General features: G+C 44.6%; 1 protein-coding gene across 4 annotated transcripts in view; it reads left to right on the forward strand.

The window, feature by feature from the left end:
- LOC106582849 (E3 ubiquitin-protein ligase PDZRN3-B) overlaps window positions 1-12,225 on the forward strand; it is a 129,093-nt gene extending 116,868 nt beyond the window's left edge. For all 4 annotated transcript variants that reach the window (XM_014166373.1, XM_014166377.2, XM_014166376.2 and 1 more), the window contains 7 exons: window positions 5,545-5,798; window positions 6,661-6,748; window positions 8,500-8,598; window positions 8,852-8,914; window positions 8,999-9,100; window positions 9,252-9,368; window positions 9,667-12,225. In XM_014166373.1, the coding sequence (XP_014021848.1) occupies window positions 5,545-5,798; window positions 6,661-6,748; window positions 8,500-8,598; window positions 8,852-8,914; window positions 8,999-9,100; window positions 9,252-9,368; window positions 9,667-11,199 (2,256 nt within the window). In that variant the 3' untranslated portion in view covers window positions 11,200-12,225. The remainder of the gene's footprint in view (window positions 1-5,544; window positions 5,799-6,660; window positions 6,749-8,499; window positions 8,599-8,851; window positions 8,915-8,998; window positions 9,101-9,251; window positions 9,369-9,666) is intronic.
- The last annotated feature ends 8,070 nt before the right edge of the window (window positions 12,226-20,295 follow it).

The following is a 20,295-nucleotide window of genomic DNA, read 5'->3' on the forward strand; positions in this document are numbered from 1 at the left end:
ACTCTCTCTATCACGTCAGCCCTCCTCTCTCTCTCTGTTCAGAAAAATGCAGACTTTGAAGAATTTGCTTAAGAAGTGTATCGGACCATAAAGAGAGACTTTAGAGAGTGGGAGAAGCAATCGCCACTCATGGTCCCTTATGAACAAGTGTCTATGGACTGAGGTTCCCAGGGCTTTCCTGCCTTCCCACTGTTGAAAGGCAACTTCTTTTGCCTGGCAGTTTCCACTCCATTCACCTCACTGTCTGCTTCATCAAAATGACAAGGAACAGTCTGTCTTTAATGATGTACTCTTCTTTATAAAAGGAGTCGTTGGAGTTTGAACAACTATGAGCTTATTCAGATTGACAAAAGTTGGAAGAGAGGCATTGGGACAAAATGCACATAACATGTACATAAACTTTTCAATTTACATTAGCAATTGAATGTTCCGTGCCGTGAGAGGGTACGTGTGACGTTCCTGCTTCACAGGTCAAATGTACCGTAAATATCACACTATCCACTAGCCAGTAAGCATGAAAACTATTCAACTAGCTATGCGAGAAACTTTCAATGCATCTACCATATTACAATCTTGATTAATGTAACAAAACCATATTACACTCTTGAATAATGCAACAATTCACAAGCAGGTGCGGACATTTAAATGGTTTATTTTCTCCTCCATACACTCATTAATTTAGCTGCAAGACAATAACAGCCAAAGTTGCACAGCTGCTAGCTAGCAAGCTAATGTTAGCTAACAACATTTGCTTCATCAAGTAACGTCATCATAGAGAAAATGAAGGCTTACCCCCTTATATGAATGTAAATGTACAGTAACGTTATCATACAGTGTCGTTCATATTATACATAACTACAGGAAACTGCCAAAATAAAGGAAAAACCAACACAACGTCTCTTAATAGGGTGTTGGGCCACCACGAGCCACCAGAACAGCTTCATGCATCTGGGCATTTTTATACCTTACCCCTAAGCATCATGGGATGTGAATTGCTTCATTAACTTGGGAACCACACCTGTGTGGAAACAACGTGCTTTCAATATACTTTGCGTCCCCATTTACACAAGTGTTTCCTTTATTTTGGCAGTTACCTGTAGATATCAAGCTAAACACAATGTCTGCATCCTCCTCACAGCTAACTTACTAGCTAACTGACTAACTTCAGCCAACGATAGCAGAACCATTGCTAGATTGCTTAGAACCAACCATGCTTCATTTCATCAATATCATGCAAATCATTACATGAAAAAGAATTGCGACTGAAAAGTTGGTAATTCACGGTGTAGTGGCTGCTTGCGTTCCTGCTTGGTTTTGCATTGAAAACAATTATTGTGTTCTGATATTCCCTTAAAGTTGCAGCGTCAATTTCACAGTAACCGGCTTTTACTGCAATTTCAGGTAAAAACTCAATTAAACAAGTCTAATATAAGAAATATGCCTATACATTTCCGCTGTTTCAAAAACAATGCTCTGCTATTACGATTTTGTTCTGTAGAAGTGTTGGGCTTAACAAGACTTCTTTTTACACTGCCCTGCTTGGAGGAGGGCAACCGTCGGGCGAGTGTCGTGCAGGACCTCCGGAGGTAGAAGTCAAGACGTGACAAGTTCGCAAGTTTATATTCCAGTAAAAGGTCTAGCCAAGGGTATTTCCTCAATCTCTAGGCAATCTCTCGTAGTGAGAAGAGGCCCTATAGCATAGACAAATGTAACATGTTGCATTGTATGACTTGGCTCAAATGTGTAGGCCTTTGAAGATACATAGAAAATAATACACCGCCAAATTGGTACTGTTGATGTTTTTTTCCACATGACTTGAGTTCTCTTGAGGCAGCCCCCAGCTACAGCCTTGTGCCAGAATGAAAGTGACTGTTCTCGCAAACAGACAGATAAGCCTATTTGGCAGCAGGTCAGCAATCAGGGAGAGGCTGATACACACACACACACACACACACACACACACACACACACACACACACACACACACACACACACACACACACACACCTACCTGCTGCCTTCATGCCGAAGTCTTAATCTGGACTGATTTGCATTCTAGTGGTGTGTGGAGATGAGTGAGGATAAGGGAAGGCTGGGCTTTCCATTTGTGTTCCTCATTACCTCCAGGACGTGACACATAGCATGTCTGAGGTCCAACATTAAAAGAGAGCTCATTTTATGACCAATGTTAAAATGCAGAACATTTTGTCTTCTATCTAGCATACCAAGTCCCACTTCTTCCAAAGCTCATATAGAGTCTGAGCCAGCGATCTGATGTGATGTCTTAATGGAAGGAAAGGCATGACAAAGTAAATCCATCTGTCTGGACAGTCACAAATACACCAGGCATCTGATTCAGACCTCATTACTATTCCAGAGCTGAGCTCGCTGCCCTCTTGTCAGTAAATTGGATTTACGAGACCCTTCACTGAGGGAGGGCTGTATGAAAGGTTTACATAGTAATTTCTACCTGTCACTCACTGCTGTTTTCTAGAGCTTGGCATAATGCTTATGCAAACGTTACAGCTGATAACATCTTAGAAGTATGTTGATTTTTAACTGATAATAAGTCTTGAACTGCTGTTCATTACCGTTTGACAGTATTCAGTGATTCAATTTCAACAACCGAATGTGAATGCTTAGGCTCTGTGAAGATAAAGGGTTATAACGGCCCATGGTTTTGCTTGGACAGCGATACAGCGAGCTGTGCATATTGTGTTTGTGAATACTGCAAAGCTTACTTAGTGCACTGGGCAGTGCCATGTCAGAGGTGAGTGTGGTGGTGAATGAGGGCCGTGGGACCCCCTTCCTGCCTTGGAGGGGACTCCCCCATTGAGGGCGCTGAGGCGGAATTCTCCGGGCTCTCCGGGAGGGGTCTGGCATTGTCTCCGGGTCGCTGCCTTCAAGGAGCAGTGAGATTCCAGGGCAACCAGGCCTGTCTATGAGAGGGATGGACACACAGACAAGATTGTTCCTCACAGCTGATCTGAACAAACACTGCTAACCCAGAGAAATGGACAAAGAGAGACAGAAAAGGGGAGAGCGGAACTTAATTTTTACCTTCTTTGTGTGTAGTCTGTGTTCAAAGCCTCCTTCGCAACACTCGTCCTCTCATTACTTTTTTCAAGTTTTTATTTCAATTTCGTAATGATTCGGCACATTTCTTCTCATTCCATTTTCTCTCAATTATTCAGTACAAATTGTAAATGGAAGCTCTTACTTTTGGCCAAGTTGTGATGTGGAAGTTGAACCCATTTGAGATGATCCAATTATCCTGCAGGCTGGGATTAGCATTAATCCTCTCTGGTTATTAGTGAGCACATAACCTCTTCAAAGTTGAAGTGCACAATGTCCCCTCATCCTCCCTCCGCACACGCTCAGTGCTCTGTGGTAATGCCTTAGAATGGAGCACATTCTAAGATATTACAATAGAGCACATGGCAATTTACCACAAACATTTGTCAAGTTCTCTCAAATACTTGGGAGTGGTGGATATTATAGTGGGCATTAGATAGCACAACCAGACTGGAACCAGAATCCAGGGCGGCACACATGCCATCATTTAGTCACCTTGACATTGCTGCTGTCCCTGTTCTACAGTATCCCAGATAAGCTGTGAATTAGAATGAGACAAAATATGGCCAGAGGAAACAGTGTCAACCAATTCCAGACTTTAATTCTGTGTTTGTGTGTGTGTGAGAGAGAGACAGAAAGGTTTCAAACAATAAATAACATATCTAATGACCTCCAGAGGTATAAACCTAGACATCCAGCTCCATTGCATCACTTGAGTCTTTATAAATTGAGCCAGGGTTTTTATCAGTCTTCTCAGGGAGCTCACAGTGTGCACTCTTGGCCCTGGCCTGGCTGCCGTGTGTGTGTGGAGAAGCGGGCAGGGGGAGAGGAGTGCGTGGCCAGCCTCTGAACTGCAAAAAGCCCCCGGGCTCAGATCCTATCAAAGCGCTCACACGTCCAGGAATCACAAACGAACAAATTCCAAATGCTGCGCTGATGGAGGGCGGAACTGGCGGAGGCTCTGGGAGAGACCTGATAAGCCCAGAGTAGAGGCAGGCAGTCTGCTGACCCAGGGTGCCGTGCTGCACTGCTCGCAGGAGGAGGGCTCTTCTCCTGTGGTGCTGTCTTCTTGGCATCGTAATGACTTTCCTGCTTAGTTTTTTTGGGGCTGTGATTTTTGCTCTGGTGAACATGTACAGCACGCCACACAGTTCTGCAGGGTTTTTCTTTGTCATGTTTTGTCACGTAGAAACATCATGGATAGCTACACGTTTTAATGAAATTATATTTAGTGTCCTATCGGGTTTTGACTATTGTGTGTGACCCTAAACGATGCATGTGTAACAAACTGTAAATCTCTCATGAGATCCAATGACATATCCTCTTCATTATACGGATTGATAAGGAGAGGGGATTGGCTTTAGTGGCACATCCCAACTTCATTAGCCTCTTCTGTGTGACGCTGCAGCCCGTCCCACTGCTCAAATGAATCTCTCCTGGTTAACAAACCGCAGCAGCCTGCATAGCAGCTAATCTCTGACGGGAGGGTAGATTCTTCACTTCCCAGAAATGACTTAGCTAAATAAGGGCTCCTCGATGCAGCCTGTCTAACGACCTTGATTAATTAAAGAGGGCCTCAGTCTTAATTAAAGTCCTATTCTGCTTCGTCGGGTTGTGACCCTGTTAAACAGACTGAGGCAGTTGAAAGTTATCACACACCACTGTCAGGCTGGAAGACTCTCCTCCCGGTTTTGTAGAAATCCACAGTCACACTCATCCAGTGATCTGAGGGTTTAATCATCTATGCTATGATGATGATATCAGGGCTCGTGTAGCATGAGGAAGCGATATCTATCGGCTTACAATAAACCCCAGCCTGTTAAGGAGAGCGAGAGAGATGGGGAAGCAATTGAGAGAGAGAGAAACGGCGTAATTGAAATTGGTTTCATCACGCCGTGTACTGTTTGTGTTCACGTTGTTACAACAGTGTGTGCAAGAAAACTGTCATGTAGCCACTATTCTCAGAAAATAAAGAGAGCTTTCAAAGTCAAATCCAGACGCTTTTTATTTTTATGTAACCTTTATTTAACTAGGCAAGTCCGTTAAGAACAAATTCTTATTTACAATGACGGCCTACACCAGCCAAACCTGGACGACGCTGGGCCAATTGTGTGCCGCCCTATGGCCCAATCACGGCCGGTTGTGATACAGCCTGGAATCGAACCATGGTGTCTGTAGTGATGCCTCAAGCACTGAGATGCAGTGCCTTAGACCGCTGCACCACTCGGGAGCCCTAATGCTGTTCTTCTATAGTTGAAGAGATACTTCGGGAATTTTGGCAATGAGGCCCTTTATCTACTTCCAGCAGAGTCCGATGAACTCATGGATACCATCTTTATGTCTCTGTCCAGTACGAAGGAAGGGAGAGGTCCTTTCACGAGCCAATGCTAACTAGCGTTAGCACAATGGCTGGAAGTCTATAGGTATAATCCCAAGGTAACCATATTCTGTCTCTGTCTGTGTGTGTAGGTGAATGGGAAGGACCTGTCCAAGGTCACCCATGACCAGGCAGTGGAGGCCTTCCGCACAGCCAAGGAGCCCATCATGGTCCAGGTACTTCGCCGGGCCCCCCGCCCCAAACCCTCCAGCCCTGCCTCAGACACCCAGGTGGTGGACATCAGCACCCAAACAGACATCACCTTCCAACACATCATGGCCCTCACCAAGCTGCCTGCCGCCGCCCCCACCGTGGCTGTGTTGGAGCAATACCTCATGCCTGAGGAGTGAGTTACAGTACACTGTCTTATCGGATGGGTTGGAGTTAAGGGAAGGGACGGGGTTAAAAGACTAGATCCTTCTGTTTCTTATTTCCTTTCCCTCATGGTCACTGATTGGTGAAGGACTTGATAGGCAAAACTAGTTTGTTGAAAACTTACACAGTCCTTTGACCATGTCACTGGTCAGTATAGAAAGGGCTCAATTAAAGATGGAGTATTTGGATACAGCTTTTCGTAAAATGCCACTTTGCCAGTTCATGACAATGGAACCTGGTGTGTTTTCACGAGAACAAATTGGTATTCATGCCTTCTAACTGAAGTTAGATGTGAATGTTACTCCTGTTACTAAGCGAGATGTCAAGTCCTGGAGCACACAGCCAAATGAAGATGGCCTTGTTAATTTGTGTTTGCATATTAAATGACTTCCTGTCTGTCGTCCGCTAGCTGTGTCTATATGTGGCCCGGAGCTCACAGTCTGGGTACTCAAACACATTACTGTCAGGAGCAGTTGCCCTTTAATAGGTCAATCGTGGTTATTTTTAATTGATTTCAGAGTCAAATTAAAAACATGGCATTTCCATTTCTGATTAACCTCAGGCCAAAAACAAATCTTAACTTGATTTAAAACTTAGACTTTTACAATAGAATGTGGCCACTTGTTTTCCATTCTCAAGTAATTCCCAATTTACTGAAAGTTCTGGTTGCGTGAGATTTACGTTAGGGACATTGGAATGATTTCATTTCAATCCAGTGACACACTTAACACTGACGTACTGTCATGTATTGTGATTGTATTTCTGTGTAATAACAGATTAATCATGACAAGGCCTGTAGGAACTATCTTTATTGTGTTGAATTGCTTTCATAGGCATTCCCCCGGGCACGAGTACTTTGACCCCAATGATTTCCTGGAGGGCATGCAGCAGGAGATGGAGCGAGAGGAGCTGGAATATGAGGTAAAATACAGACGACTCCCTCTTGTCTTTCTCCTTCTCCCCCTTCTCCTCCTCTACCCATCCCCCCTCTCTCCTTCACCTACTCTCACGCTCTAGCCTTCTCTTCTTCTCCCACTCTCTCGACCTCACCGCCTTTCTCCCCTTCTCAATGAAGATAAACATTCAGACATGCGACGCCGTATTCCTCTGGCTGTCCCATCACTGAGCCACTGTGTCTCCGTCCCAATAGCTCTGTTAGTCACCACAAGGCCCATTCTCCCAATATATCACCGTTATCGATGAGCTGAGCCCACTCTATCCCCGTAACGACACTGAGTATGTAGGCCAGACGGAAATCGAGTGGCTTGTTTGCTCCGTAGTACCCAGGAGCAGATGCTAAATGGTGACATCATTACTTATTTTGTGACAACGCCTAATGCGTCTTTGCTTTAGAGGGGGGCGCTGCAAGAGGCTTATGCACTGAGGATAATTAGATGGCACCGATAATAGGAACCAGAGTGATGGATCTGATGATGCGCATGAACAATGGCGTGATGGGGCCCTGATGAGGAAGGATGTAGCCGGGAGATAGAGACTCCAAGGTCTCAGGGTGCTTCCCCCCTCTTTCCCTCCTCCCCTCCCAACTACTGCAGTGCATTAATAACCAATCGCCAAACATGAAGCCAGGGAGTTCAAGCTGTCCAAGCCAGAAGCGCAGATGCACAGTAATACAGACTCCCTGCCCTGACCTTGTCCTAGACCCAAGGTCGATCTGATGAAGCCCTCTAGCTCAGAGCCACACATCTCAATACTGTGGACAATGACAAAGGAGCCAGTGGCCTCCCTGTGATGATCTTAGCTCACCACCGTCATCCCACTGATGTTCTTCCGTTCATCCTTTGAAGGGGTCCTGTCTCAGTCCTCCCTGCCCCAGTGTTCATAGACACTTACACTGGAATGCTTGTGTTAAAACATTTGCATAATGATGTTATGTAACATTTAGACGGCTTATGATGTAGGTCCACAACAAAAGCCTGAATTAGTCTGACTATCAATTCAGACGAAAGGTTGGGGGCTTTTTAAAGGGCTATTGCACTGTAACGACACGGTAAAGCGAAAGTCACTGTAGTCGATTACATGTACCGTCTCGTGAAAATGAGGTCTCATGTTGTGTACACTTTACTCTTTGTTTACGTGTTTATGAAAATCCCTCCTTTTTTTTTGAACCCTGTCTGAAACCCCAGAGTGTTCTGCGTGTTCTGTTTTGGAGATTTCAGTAGTCAGCTGCTGTGGTAGAGAACAGTTGCGTTGGAGGGGTTAACCGTCTCTCCACCCCTGGCCCCGAGGTATACTATCAGGGTCGGTATCTTACAGATTACAGATGTGGACTAGTGGCAAACGGGACACTGCTTAGCTGCAAGCCAGTGGATCATCCCTCATCCTGTCACTGTCCCCAAGAAAAGTTACAGGACATAGGCCGCACGCAATTAAAGGAGTCGTTATTACGATTGATGGGTCTGTGTGTGTGTGTGTGTGTGTGTGTGTGTGTGTGTGTGTGTGTGTGTGTGTGTGTGTGTGTGTGTGTGTGTGTGTGTGTGTGTGTGTGTGTGTGTGTGTGTGTGTGTGTGTGTGTGTGTGTGTGGTCCTAAGTTGAACTCAATATACTGCTGGGTGTGTCTTTAAGAAAACAACAGCAACCATGGAACTCCAGTCCGCACATTGGGAGAGAGTACATCTGTGATGTTTCATTTGCTGTTTTTGCCTTGTTGCAGGAAGTGGATTTGTACAGAGCCAACATCCAGGACAAGCTTGGGTTGACCGTCTGCTACAGGACTGATGATGAGGACGAGACTGGGATCTACGTCAGTGAGGTATGTGGCACACCTTCAACAACGGCCAGATGTTGTTGTCAGGGTGTAAAGAAGGGGATAATGGATGCATAGATGCATCTTATGGTAACAGACGACACACCTCTGAATTAGGGATATCAAAACCTGCAGATAAGAATTGCATTTACTTCTATGCAGAAATGTTTTTCCCGCTTTCTTTTTGCTATGTCTTTCGTCTCCGACCAAAGGTCTGCTTGAAATGAAAAATCCTCTCCTGTTCTCTCTCTCTCTTTAGATTGACCCAAACAGCATCGCTGCGAAGGATGGCAGGATCAGAGAGGGAGATAGAATTATCCAGGTAAGGATAAAGAACACTCCCGATGCTTCCAATGCGTTACCGGTTCCAACCCGTCTCTAATTCCATTCCTTCTGCTCCCTGCAGATCAACGGGATTGAGATCCAGAACCGAGAGGATGCTGTGGCTTTGTTGACCAGTGAGGAGAATCAGAATGTGTGTCTACTGGTGGCCAGACCAGAGATTCAGGTAAACTCACCACCCACCTCCTAGAATCCTTTATAGTACTAGGCATGCATAGACTGTGTATAGTTGTCTGTTTCCTAAGTTGTACTTTAGCCTTAATTGGCAGCGACTGAAGTCATCCTCCCTCTTCCTCTCTCCTACCCCTGTGTCCCAGCTGGATGAGGGCTGGATGGATGATGACAGGAATGACTTCCTGGATGACCTCCACATGGACATGCTGGAGCAGCAGCACCACCAGGCCATGCAGTTCACCGCCAGCATGCTGCAGCAGGTAGTGTACAGCAGCCGGCATAGAGCCACTCAGAACTGTAGACACATGCATACACACAGCATGAGTCAACAATCAGTCACAGAGTAACATATGCTCACCTGCATGTTACTGACAGTGAGTCAATTCCCAAACAGAGTAGAATATGCTCAGTTGCCATAATGGCCCATTGTACTCTACATACCGAAATCTAGTAGTACTGAAGCGGGTAGGTTCACATACTGTAGTCAATGATAAGTACAGAGAAAACACATCTAATAATGTTAGGTGATTCAATTATTCATCCTATTTGGTGTTGCAGAAGAAGCGTGAGGAGGATGGTGGAACGACTGACACAGCCACCCTGTTGTCCAACCACCACGAGAAAGACAGTGGGGTTGGCCGCACCGACGAGAGCACGCGCAACGACGAGAGCTCTGAGCAGGAGAACCTGGGGGACGACCAGACCGCGGCCTCCAACACGCTGGGCAGCTGCAGCCGCAGGAAGCTGGCCTACAGCCAGGACACCCTGGGAAGCGTTGACCTGCCCTTCAGCGGTGAGTCCTTCATCTCTGCAGACTACGACCACGCTGACTTCCTGGGTATCCCCGCCGACGAGTGTGAGCGCTTCCGAGAGCTCCTGGAGCTGAAGTGCCAGGTGAGGAGCGCGGGGGGCCCCCAGGAGCTGTACTGCCAGAGTGCAGGGGCTGGAGGGGCCGAGGAGGGGGTGGACAAGGAGCTGGAGCTGCTGAACGAGGAGCTACGCAGCATTGAGCTGGAGTGCCTCAACATCGTCCGGGCCCACAAGATGCAGCAGCTGAGGGAGCAGTACCGTGAGTCCTGGATGCTGCACAACAGCGGCTTCCACAACTACAACACCAGCATCGACGCGCGCCGCCATGAGCTCTCCGACATCACAGAGCTGCCCGAGAAGTCAGACAAGGACAGCTCCAGCGCCTACAACACCGGTGAGAGCTGTCGCAGCACCCCCCTCACCCTAGAGCTGTCCCCAGACAACTCCCTCCGCAGGGGGGCAGAGAACCAGGGCGAGTCTGGGGCCTCAAGCAGCGCAGGGCCCAACAGCAGGATCCTCAAGCCTCTGCTGTCCCCTGTCCAGGAGGCCGGTGACCCCAGCAGAATCAGGCCCTCCTCCTCTAAGGAATCTGAGTGTGGCCTGCAGGTGGAGGGGAAGGAGCGTAAGCTGGGAGAGTCTACTCACAAGCTGGCCCAGCCCCGCTCCCTGTACAAACACGCCCACATCCCGGCCCACGCCCAGCACTACCAGAGCTACATGCAGCTGATCCAGCAGAAGTCTGCCGTGGAGTACGCCCAGAGCCAGATGAGCCTGGTCAGTCTGGTCAGCCGCGGTGACCCCGTGAACCCCGGAGACATGCTGGATCCCAAGATGGAGTGGAAGGTGAAGATCCGCAGCGACGGCACGCGCTACATCACCAAGAGGCCCGTCAGGGACAAGCTGCTGAAGGAGCGCGCCCTGCGTATCCACGAGGAGCGCAGCGGCATGACCACGGACGACGACGCCATCAGCGAGCTGAAGATGGGGCGGTACTGGAGCAAGGGGGAGAGGAAGCAGCATGCGGTGCGCGCCAAGGAGCAGAAGCAGCGCCGCGAGTTCATGAAGCAGAGCCGCGCTGACTGCCTGAAGGAACAGGCCAGCCTGGACGACGACAAGAAGGAGCCCAACATCATCGAACTGAGCCACAAAAAGATGATGAAAAAGAGGAACAAGAAAATCTTTGACAATTGGATGACTATCCAGGAACTTTTGACCCACGGTGCTAAGTCGCCTGACGGCACGCGAGTGTACAACTCCCTCCTGTCCGTCACCACTGTGTAGTAGGCAGACAGGACAGGCCAGCGGTGTAATGTACTGTAAATAATAGGACACTACGGATTGGGGTACAGTTTCCTGCCTCGTTCAATGTGGCAACATTTTGTTAATATGAAACAGGAAAAGCCTTTTCTAAATGAACTCTTGACCCCTGCAGGCGGTTGAGAGCTGCTCCACAGAGTGTTCCACGGATCGACTTTGAAGATGATTGACATGATAAGGATGATTATGAGACTGTTTTCAAATGCTTTCAGTAAACCTTTCTACCTTTGTGCTTGCTCTTGGGACAGCAGGTAGCCTCGTGGTTAAGAGCGTTGGGCCAGTAACCTATAGGTTGCTGGTTCGAATCCCAGAGCCAACTAGGTGAAAGATCTGCCGACGTGCCCTTGAGCAAGACCCTTAACCCTAATTTCTCCTGTAAGTTGCTCTGGATAAGAGTGTCTGCTCAACTGTAAACTCTTTTGAATAATATTGATAGTGTTTCACAACAATATTTTGGTTTTGGAAGGTTTTGAAAGTGCGTAAAGACTGTGCCATAAGTAAACAGCAGCCAACATTTACATATTCTTTTGGTTTTATTTCATTTTTAATAAGTATCTCTTATCAGTATTTTACTGTTACGCATACCTTTTGCTTACTGAAAGAAATATTTAGCTTGAAGGTCAACACATAATCCTGAGAGGACTTTTGTAAATGTAACTAAACCTCCTTGTTCTTTGTAAACAAAACACTTTAGTTATTGACGATCTGAAAGGGTGCTGTTTTTCAAAAGTTATACATCCAGTGTGTATCATCTGTTACATATTCCACCTTCAAAAAGTGATGTCGTGTATGTATCAGGATAGAGCAGATCATATGTTGAAATCAGAATCTTTCCGTGTAATTTTTTTTTTTAAGCACATTGTAGTCGCCTTACCTTTGTAAGCCTCCAAATAACACAGCTTAACAAATCCTTAATTAGGTACCCAATTTGATGTCTTGTAAAATGAGAGAAATAATAAATTATTGTTTTATATTTGATGAGCTTTAAAACGTTGGTGTGGGATTTTTTTATTAGCAAGAGGTTTTTGATAGACCTACTGAGTCAGTGCAGGTAGGTGGCAGGTGAGTGAAGGAGAGCACAACTTGCATACAGCATCCACATCATGTTTTGAAGATGCCTTAGTAATGGACCAGTGTGATATGGGATATATTAACCCACATTCAAAATTCAGGAATTCAATACAAAATTAGAAAGAGTATTAGCTAGCAAACGTACAATAGCCTGACAATTCATGGCGTTGTTTTTTCAGCTACTGACTGTGTAATCTCAGCTGAGAAAGAATTCCTAACTCACTCATCATCATAGAAAGAGGAGGGCCATTCATTTGAACAGAGGAAGGATATTGAGTATGTGCTCCGGGGATCTCTTTTCACTGTGTCTCAATACACCCAGTAAATCATGTAGGTCTCTCACACTTTTATCAGTTTGCGTGGCCTACTTTTGCCGTACTCTCTTTGAAGAATAATGAGTGAGAAGTGTAAGGAACTTTAAGGATTGCATGTTTGGCTCCCGTTTTCATCCTTGTCTTCAGTTTAAATACAGCTAAACTATTGGCCAAAAGGCAATGTTGTCCTCCCATTGCACTGCAGTTATGCCTCTAGTCTAACAACACCCTATGACTAATAATAGGCATGATGTGGATTGAATCTTCTGTCGGGGATGCCCTGCCCTTCTCAACAGACTGCTGAGCAGATTCAAAGGAACACAAAAGGCTGGCTGTTCAGTTTGTCTCAGTGGAAGAGATGGGTTTTGAAATGAAAGAATTGCAGTGCTTATGTGCTTAGGGTGATGCTACTACATTTTGTCCCTTCCTGAAATGTCATTAACCATTATTGGCAAGAGGATTTGTCCATGTCGTTGAATCACCCCTGTCTATGGGGCCGTAAAGTGAGTGGAATCATGGCTGAGTGGTGTCCACACTTGACTGACCACTCCACGCAGGGGCCACTGACTCACCCTGGCCCCTACCCTCTCCTCACAGAAAGAGCATAACTCTCAGACAAGTTAACAGAATCGTTTGAGTTACCACTGTCTCGTTAAGAAAACAGGACAGAGGCTTATCAAACTTGATCAGTGCGTGGATGATATACAACTTTACACGGATTTGTCCAAGATGACTTGGTGTGTAAGATACTTCTGACCTTCACAGCACAGTGATAGAATATTTGTTCAGTATCTATGTTGGTACAGACCCTGAAGTCAAGCCTGTGGACACTGATCTGACTCTGTTCCTGTCTTTCCATGTTGCCATGAGCCTTATTGTCACACTGCCTTCGATGTTTGTGAGTGCGTCTCACAGTGGTGTCTGTGTCCCAGACTGCATCACTTAAGGGGGATGATTATGGTAATAAGAGTAGCTAAGGGAGTGGGCTCAGGCACTTCCTCTATGTCTGCTGGTGTGTAATTGATTGCTCCTTCTTAAGCCTCAGCGAGCCCAAGCTCTATGATTTATGTCTTAGTACAAGGCTGTGTACGTACTCTTTTAATGGGAGGTAACGATATGGCACGCAAGGCAAACAAAAAGCTCTCCCGATCAATTCTGGACCGTCCCCACCTTGATGTAGAGATATTAGGCCATCACACACTTGGCTTTGTCGCTCCCGTGTTTACTTAAAAAAAAAAAAATTACATCTTTGAATAAATTAAAGTGGTCCGTTCTTAATTTGCTGGCTGTCCTCCGTTTGGGCTGGAGAGTGGTTCTTATTGGTTTAAATGGCAGCGCAGAGAAAGGCTGATATTCCAGTGTAATACCAGTGTAACTGATAAGGCTGGCGCTCTATTGCCTAGCTGGATGGTGTTGTTGCTGAGGCTGCTGCTCTTTACATTCTTCAGGCTGAGAGGAACACGTCTTACTAGTGAAAGGCGACTGGACCAGAGGAATACATACTGGAGTGTGCGGTGGCCTTTTCAGTCTGGCTTTATACTTACTGCAGGTGGATATAAGACTATGAATAATGTCTGGCGATAATGCTATGGACATTTTCATTCCTTCCCAGGTGGGCATTTGACTGGGTGAGACCTCAATATGTAAAAGGACATCTATTAAATGATGTGTGTGTTTTGTTATGTGGTTTTCTATTGAGTAGTAAAAACTCTACTTATCTTAACAGTCTCAACAATAGTGAATTGGAAAATCTTAAAATATAGATGTAATTGGTCAATTCCAGTTCAATTATAATGTTTGTGGTAGGTAGGAGCTGTTTTTTCCACCATCTTTATCGGAGTTGAGTTCTGTTGCTGAAACAGTGTGACCTAAACGATTTGCATATTTTGCAGTTGGTGCTGGCCTTCGGGGTTAGCACAGGGATTGGTAGCTTATGGTAAAGAAATTAACATTCAATTCTCTGGAAACAGCTCTTGTGGACATTCCTGCAGTCAGCATGCCAATTGCACGCTCCCTCAAAACTTGTGGCATTGTGTTGTGTGACAAAACCACATATTTTAAAGTGGCCTTTTATTGTCACCAGCACAAGGTGCACCTGTGTAATGATCATGCTGTTTAATCAGCTACTTGATATGTCACACCGGCCAGGTGGATGGATTATCTTGGCAAAGGAGAAATTCTCACCAATAAGGATGTAATCAAATTTCTGCACAAAATTTGAGAGAAATAAGCTTTTTGTTCATATGGAAAATTGAGGGGATTTTTTATTTCAGCTCATGAAACATGGGACCAATACTTTACATGTTGCGTTTATATTTTTGTTCAGCGGAGAAACATAGGTAGTGAAGAATCTTTAGCAGTATTGCCATTTCAATTTCTTTGACATTATATATTTATTATCGATGTACATTCAGTTGGACTATTTTGATCTTGACTTAATCACGTGTTACTAAACAGTGAAAACAATCCCTGTTATTAGTGGAATTGTCTGCCTGTCAGTGGTGTTGACAGGTAAGGCTTTACGATGCCTCGAGCCCTTTCATTTACCCTGGCTACAGTATATGATATCAAATCCTGAGTAATATTTGAGAAGGCTTGTGAACACTGGAGAGTCCAAGTCAGTAGGGAGATGCAGAGGTACATGTGCTGCATATTTTCAATTATAACACTTTTCATATCCTATTTCCATGTGATTCAGACATTAGTTTATTTGTCCCTAGACGATGTCTGCCAAAAATTAAAGCCCCCGCTCGAAAGAACCTTCACATTTTAGGGAGCTTTATCCCAGGGATTGTTAGTGTGTAGTTTCTTTTTACATTTCTATGAATGTACCAAATCAATACAGCGAGGATAGATGAGGACATACAATATCTGAATGCATCACATACATAAAATGAATAATAAAACCTGAACCGTATTCAGCTTTATCACAAACAACAGGTGGAGCGACAGGAGACATGACCAAGATGAATGACCTCATATAATATGATGAAGGGCCTTGTACGTCCACAAGATTAGATCAACAATATGTACAAGCCTCAACCGTGTGTAAGTGAGTAGTTGGTTGTTGAAAGGTTCTCCAATTCATTCTCAGACAGCACAGACCACTGTCCATCATATTACATCAATGAGTAATTGTATGTTGGCATTTCAATATACCTAAAAAGAATATGGGTAAGTCTGACATGCCAATATCAAAATGTACGTTTTCAATCATTTATCGTTGTAGCCCAGAGAGCGTTCATCTATGATGTGTCTCATATAATGGAGTAGAGCTTAAGCAAAAGAAATACATGATGAAGAGCACCATATTATTTCGGGCCTAGATTCAATCAGATCAAACGTTAACCAGCGATAGCCGACAACCGCAGAGCTGATGTTTTGGCCGTGTTTGAAGTGTAACTGCGTTGGAGCTGTCAAATCAGGGAGCAGCTGCTCTCGATCGATGTCACGAAGCCACACCAGTCCCACTCACGTTCGAAGCTCAGCACGAGAAAGTGTCGGCTATATAGAAATAATGACGCTCAAATTGAATGAAATAATTGGTGTGGATTACATCTCACATTCCAGTGCTCAAACTTGTAAACAAGGCTGTATGGGATTTCTCTTAAAACGACTCCATGCAGCTTTAGGCATAATGTCAGGAGCCGCTTGTGGATTTGACAACTCTAACGCAGTTCCACCTCCAACACCACCAAAACAACCATTATGTAGATGTCGGCAAAGATTTGTGAGACCATCTTGAAAAAGCTGCTGAGGCACATGGCCCCTGGTCCTTTACACCTCCACTACAGGGATAAGGAGTGACCTGAGGAAAAGCTAGTCCAGGAGGCTATGTTTTACCTTCACCTGGGGAGAATCTCCGTTGCATACGCCTCGTGTCCTCGTGTCCTCTGTCCTCGCCTCCTCAAAATCCATCGGAGGAGAAGGTCAGAGGGGAGGGACCTCTGGCTTTCTCATCCAATGAGTTTTGAGAAGGATGCGAGGAGAGAGGACGCGAGGAGTATGCAATTGAGATTCTCCCCTAAATAGCCAAGGAGAGGATGTGTGGGGGGGGGGGCGGACTGTCTGACTTTGGTGGTTTAAACTGTGAGATTGGGATGAAAAGCAAATGAAGTTGTGACCTGCTTCTAAACCTCCCATGTTCTTTCACTCAACCCCCCCCCCCCCCCCAAAAAAAAACTACAACTGTGGCATATTCTGAGTTATTCAGAGCTCCCTATGCTCTTTGTGTAAACCTCTGGGTAGCTCCAGCTCAATTAAACCACAGATGACTAAAATGACATTTGTGAGCATGTTTGTTATTTTATCCTTAGCATGTTAAATTGCAGTCATAAATGACACTTTCGCGTAAGCGCCTAAACAGATAAATACTGGAAAAATGGTCTCTGACTCTAAAATGGCAGGGGGACATAAATCTCTTACTACCTATTTCACCCTTGAACTTACCATGGACTTGTTAAGTTCAGGGGTCTCTTTGTTTATTGCCACAGAGCCATAACTCAGTGGTCTAAGACTGGTACTTCAGCACTCCCCAATTCCCACATTGGAGATTTCAGGGGTGGATCAGTTTAGAACATACCCCCACTCTGGGACCTCTGACTGCTCTCGGTGGGCCTGCTGAATGGATTTATTGGGCTACAGCTAATTCGGCCATTATAGACCTTCCAGATTGCAGGCTCGGGACAACTGGATGAAAGAAGCGGAGCCTGTCATTCAACAGATGTAATCTTCATATGGTCTGAGCTATTAGAACTTATCCCGTGTCATCTGTGTGCACCAAATCAGTGTATATTCACAGTTGACGTGACTTCGGCTTGGATTTCTTTGTCAAATTTCTGTGGAAATTAGAATTTTCAAAAAATGAAGGAGGAATTCTGATCAAGTTAAGTGCGCGTAAATGGAACATTATTCCCTGTTTTTATTTTCTCTATTTTCTCTTTACCCGCTATTTGTTCGAGGTGGAACTTCAATAAATGAAGGTGAGGCGGAGGTGTGTCTATTCTGACCTTAATTCCCTCATGATTCCACCATTTTTACGCGTGAGAAAACCATGAATAAGGTCAAGCAAATTTGCCAGTTCCAAGTGGACATTTTTGATAGAAATAACAGCGTTCTCCATGCGCCGTAATTTATAAATTGATCTATTGATAAAAGCTAGGTAAATGAGTAATCCGTTTGTAGAAGGAGATTGTAAATACACATAGCAATTGGTTTTAGATGATTTTTCCTTATGATCCCTGGAGACAAATCAGAATCCAGCCATATTGAAGCAAACTTTTCCTTGGGGCTCCTTTTCCTTGGGACTCCTGAGTGGCACAGTGGTTTAAGGCACTGCATCTCAGTGCTGGAGACGTCACTACAGACACCCTGGTTTGAATCCAGGCTGAATCACAACCGGCCGTGATTGGGAGTCCCATAGGGCGGCACACAATTGTCCCAGGGTCGTCCGGGTTTGGCAGGTGTAGGCCGTCATTGTAAATAAGAATTAGTTCTTAACTGACTTGCCTAGTTACATAAAGGTTAAATTAAATAAATACAATTCCACAGTGAAGTAGGCTATAAATACAGTACCTTCGGAAAGTTTTCAGACCCCTTGACTTTTTCCACATTTTGTTACGTTACAGCCATATTCTAAAATGGATTTTAAAAAAATCTACACACAATACCCAATGAATGACAAAGCGAAAACTGTTTTTTTTCTTAGTTTTTTTGCAAATTCATAATTTTTTTTAAACAGAAATACCTTATTTACATAAGTATTCATACCCTTTGCAATGAGACTCAGAATTGAGCTCAGGTGCATCCTGTTTCCATTGATCATCCTTGAGATCTTTCTACAACTTGATTGGTGTCCACCTGTGGTAAATTCAATTGATTGGACATGATTTGGAAAGGCACACACCTTTCAATATAAGGTCCCACAGTTGACAGTGCATGTCAGAGCAAAAACCAAGCCATGAGGTCAAAGGAATTGTCTGTAGAGCTCTTCAGACAGGATTGTGTCAAGGCACAGTTCTGGGGAAGGGTACCAAAACATTTCTGCAGCATTGAAGGTCCCCCAAGAACACAGTGTCCTATATCATTCTTAAATGGAAGAAGTTTGTAACCACCAAGACTCTTCCTAGAGCTGGCCGACCGGCCAAACTGAGCAATCGGGGGAGAAGGGCCATACCCAAGAAGACTTGATGCTGTAATCGGTGCCAAAGGTGCTTCAACAAAGTACTGAGTAAAGGGTCTGAATACTTATGTAAATGTAATATTTCATTTAAATTTTATTTTGAATTACCAAAAATGTCAAAAAAACTGTTTTTGCTTTGTCGTTATGGGGTATTGTGTGTAGATTTAATACATTTTAGAATAAGCAGTAACGTTACAAAATGTGGAATAAGTCAAGGGGTTTGAATACTTTCCGAAGGCGCTGTAGCTGTGCCATTATTCCCGAATTTTAATCGTATGCCCTCATAATTTGCATGGATGAAATTTGGAGACCCAAAAGTCACCTTTTCTGTAGGGCTGAACCTGCCGAGTTGATGTATGTGCTTTAGAATGTTTTGATTATATTTCCTGGCCTTTTCTCCATTTTATTTGACAATTTGTATCATGTTAAATATTAGCCACTGTCGGGAGCCACCGTCAGTAATACCCACATACATGTATTTTTTTCAGCATTCCATTCCATTGAGCTTCCTTTCCTCTGTCACGTCTGTGTAGTTGTTCCTGAGGGTCGCTAGCATTGGTGGATCCTATTAGGCTAGCATTGTGCAATAATATGGGACCTGTAGCCTATTTGAATCATTATGGAACTCAGACCACTGGACCACACGTAGCAGGTCAAACCTGGAGCCTGGCTCACAGTTCACAACTGCTGGACTGTTATGATACAGTTCTATGACTGGTGAGGATTAAGGTACATTTATAGGATTATTGTTCAACCCCTATTGTACACTTTTCCCCACCTTCCAATATCTCGTGTGTTGAACTCGAATATGACAAGTTTCAGGATTAATCAAAGCCACCGTATGTGTTATTCATCGTGAGTAAGACGTTTGGATAAGGGGATTGTAAATATAGATGACGATTGTTTTAGATCTATTTGACCTGATGATCGCTGGAGACAAACGTGAAACCAGTCATATGGCAGCAAACTGAAGCATATCAACATACCACCTTTTCCAGGGTGAAGTTTATGAAATGCTGGCCTTATAATTTAGGATGAAATGTGGAGACCCGAGCTATAGGCTTCTGTAATCATCTGCAAATGACAGTATAGTGCCAAACCTACCAAGTGATTTATGATCTCTAGGAATAGATCATATCAGGCTAATGTATTACAAGTTGTGCAGTCATTTGGGACATGTAGCTTATTTGAGCCATTACGGAACGCATGCCATATGTAGCAGTTTAAACCTGGAGCCTGGCACACGGTTCACTACGACTGGACCATTGTCATCACAGTGAGGATGATTACAGTGTATTTATAGGACTACAGTTCAACCCCTATTGTACACTTTTCTCACCTTCCGATATTTCATGGATTGGACAATTTGAATATGGCAACTCAGGATAAATTAAACTACAGTGCCTAAAGGGCTCTCCAAACCTGTTTTTGTATTAATCATAAATACTTTTCTGACCCTAAATAGATCAGAGTATTTTTTTTATCTACAAATTG

This window comes from Salmo salar, chromosome ssa22 (assembly GCF_905237065.1).
Source record: "Salmo salar chromosome ssa22, Ssal_v3.1, whole genome shotgun sequence".
NCBI classification, from domain to species: domain Eukaryota; kingdom Metazoa; phylum Chordata; class Actinopteri; order Salmoniformes; family Salmonidae; genus Salmo; species Salmo salar.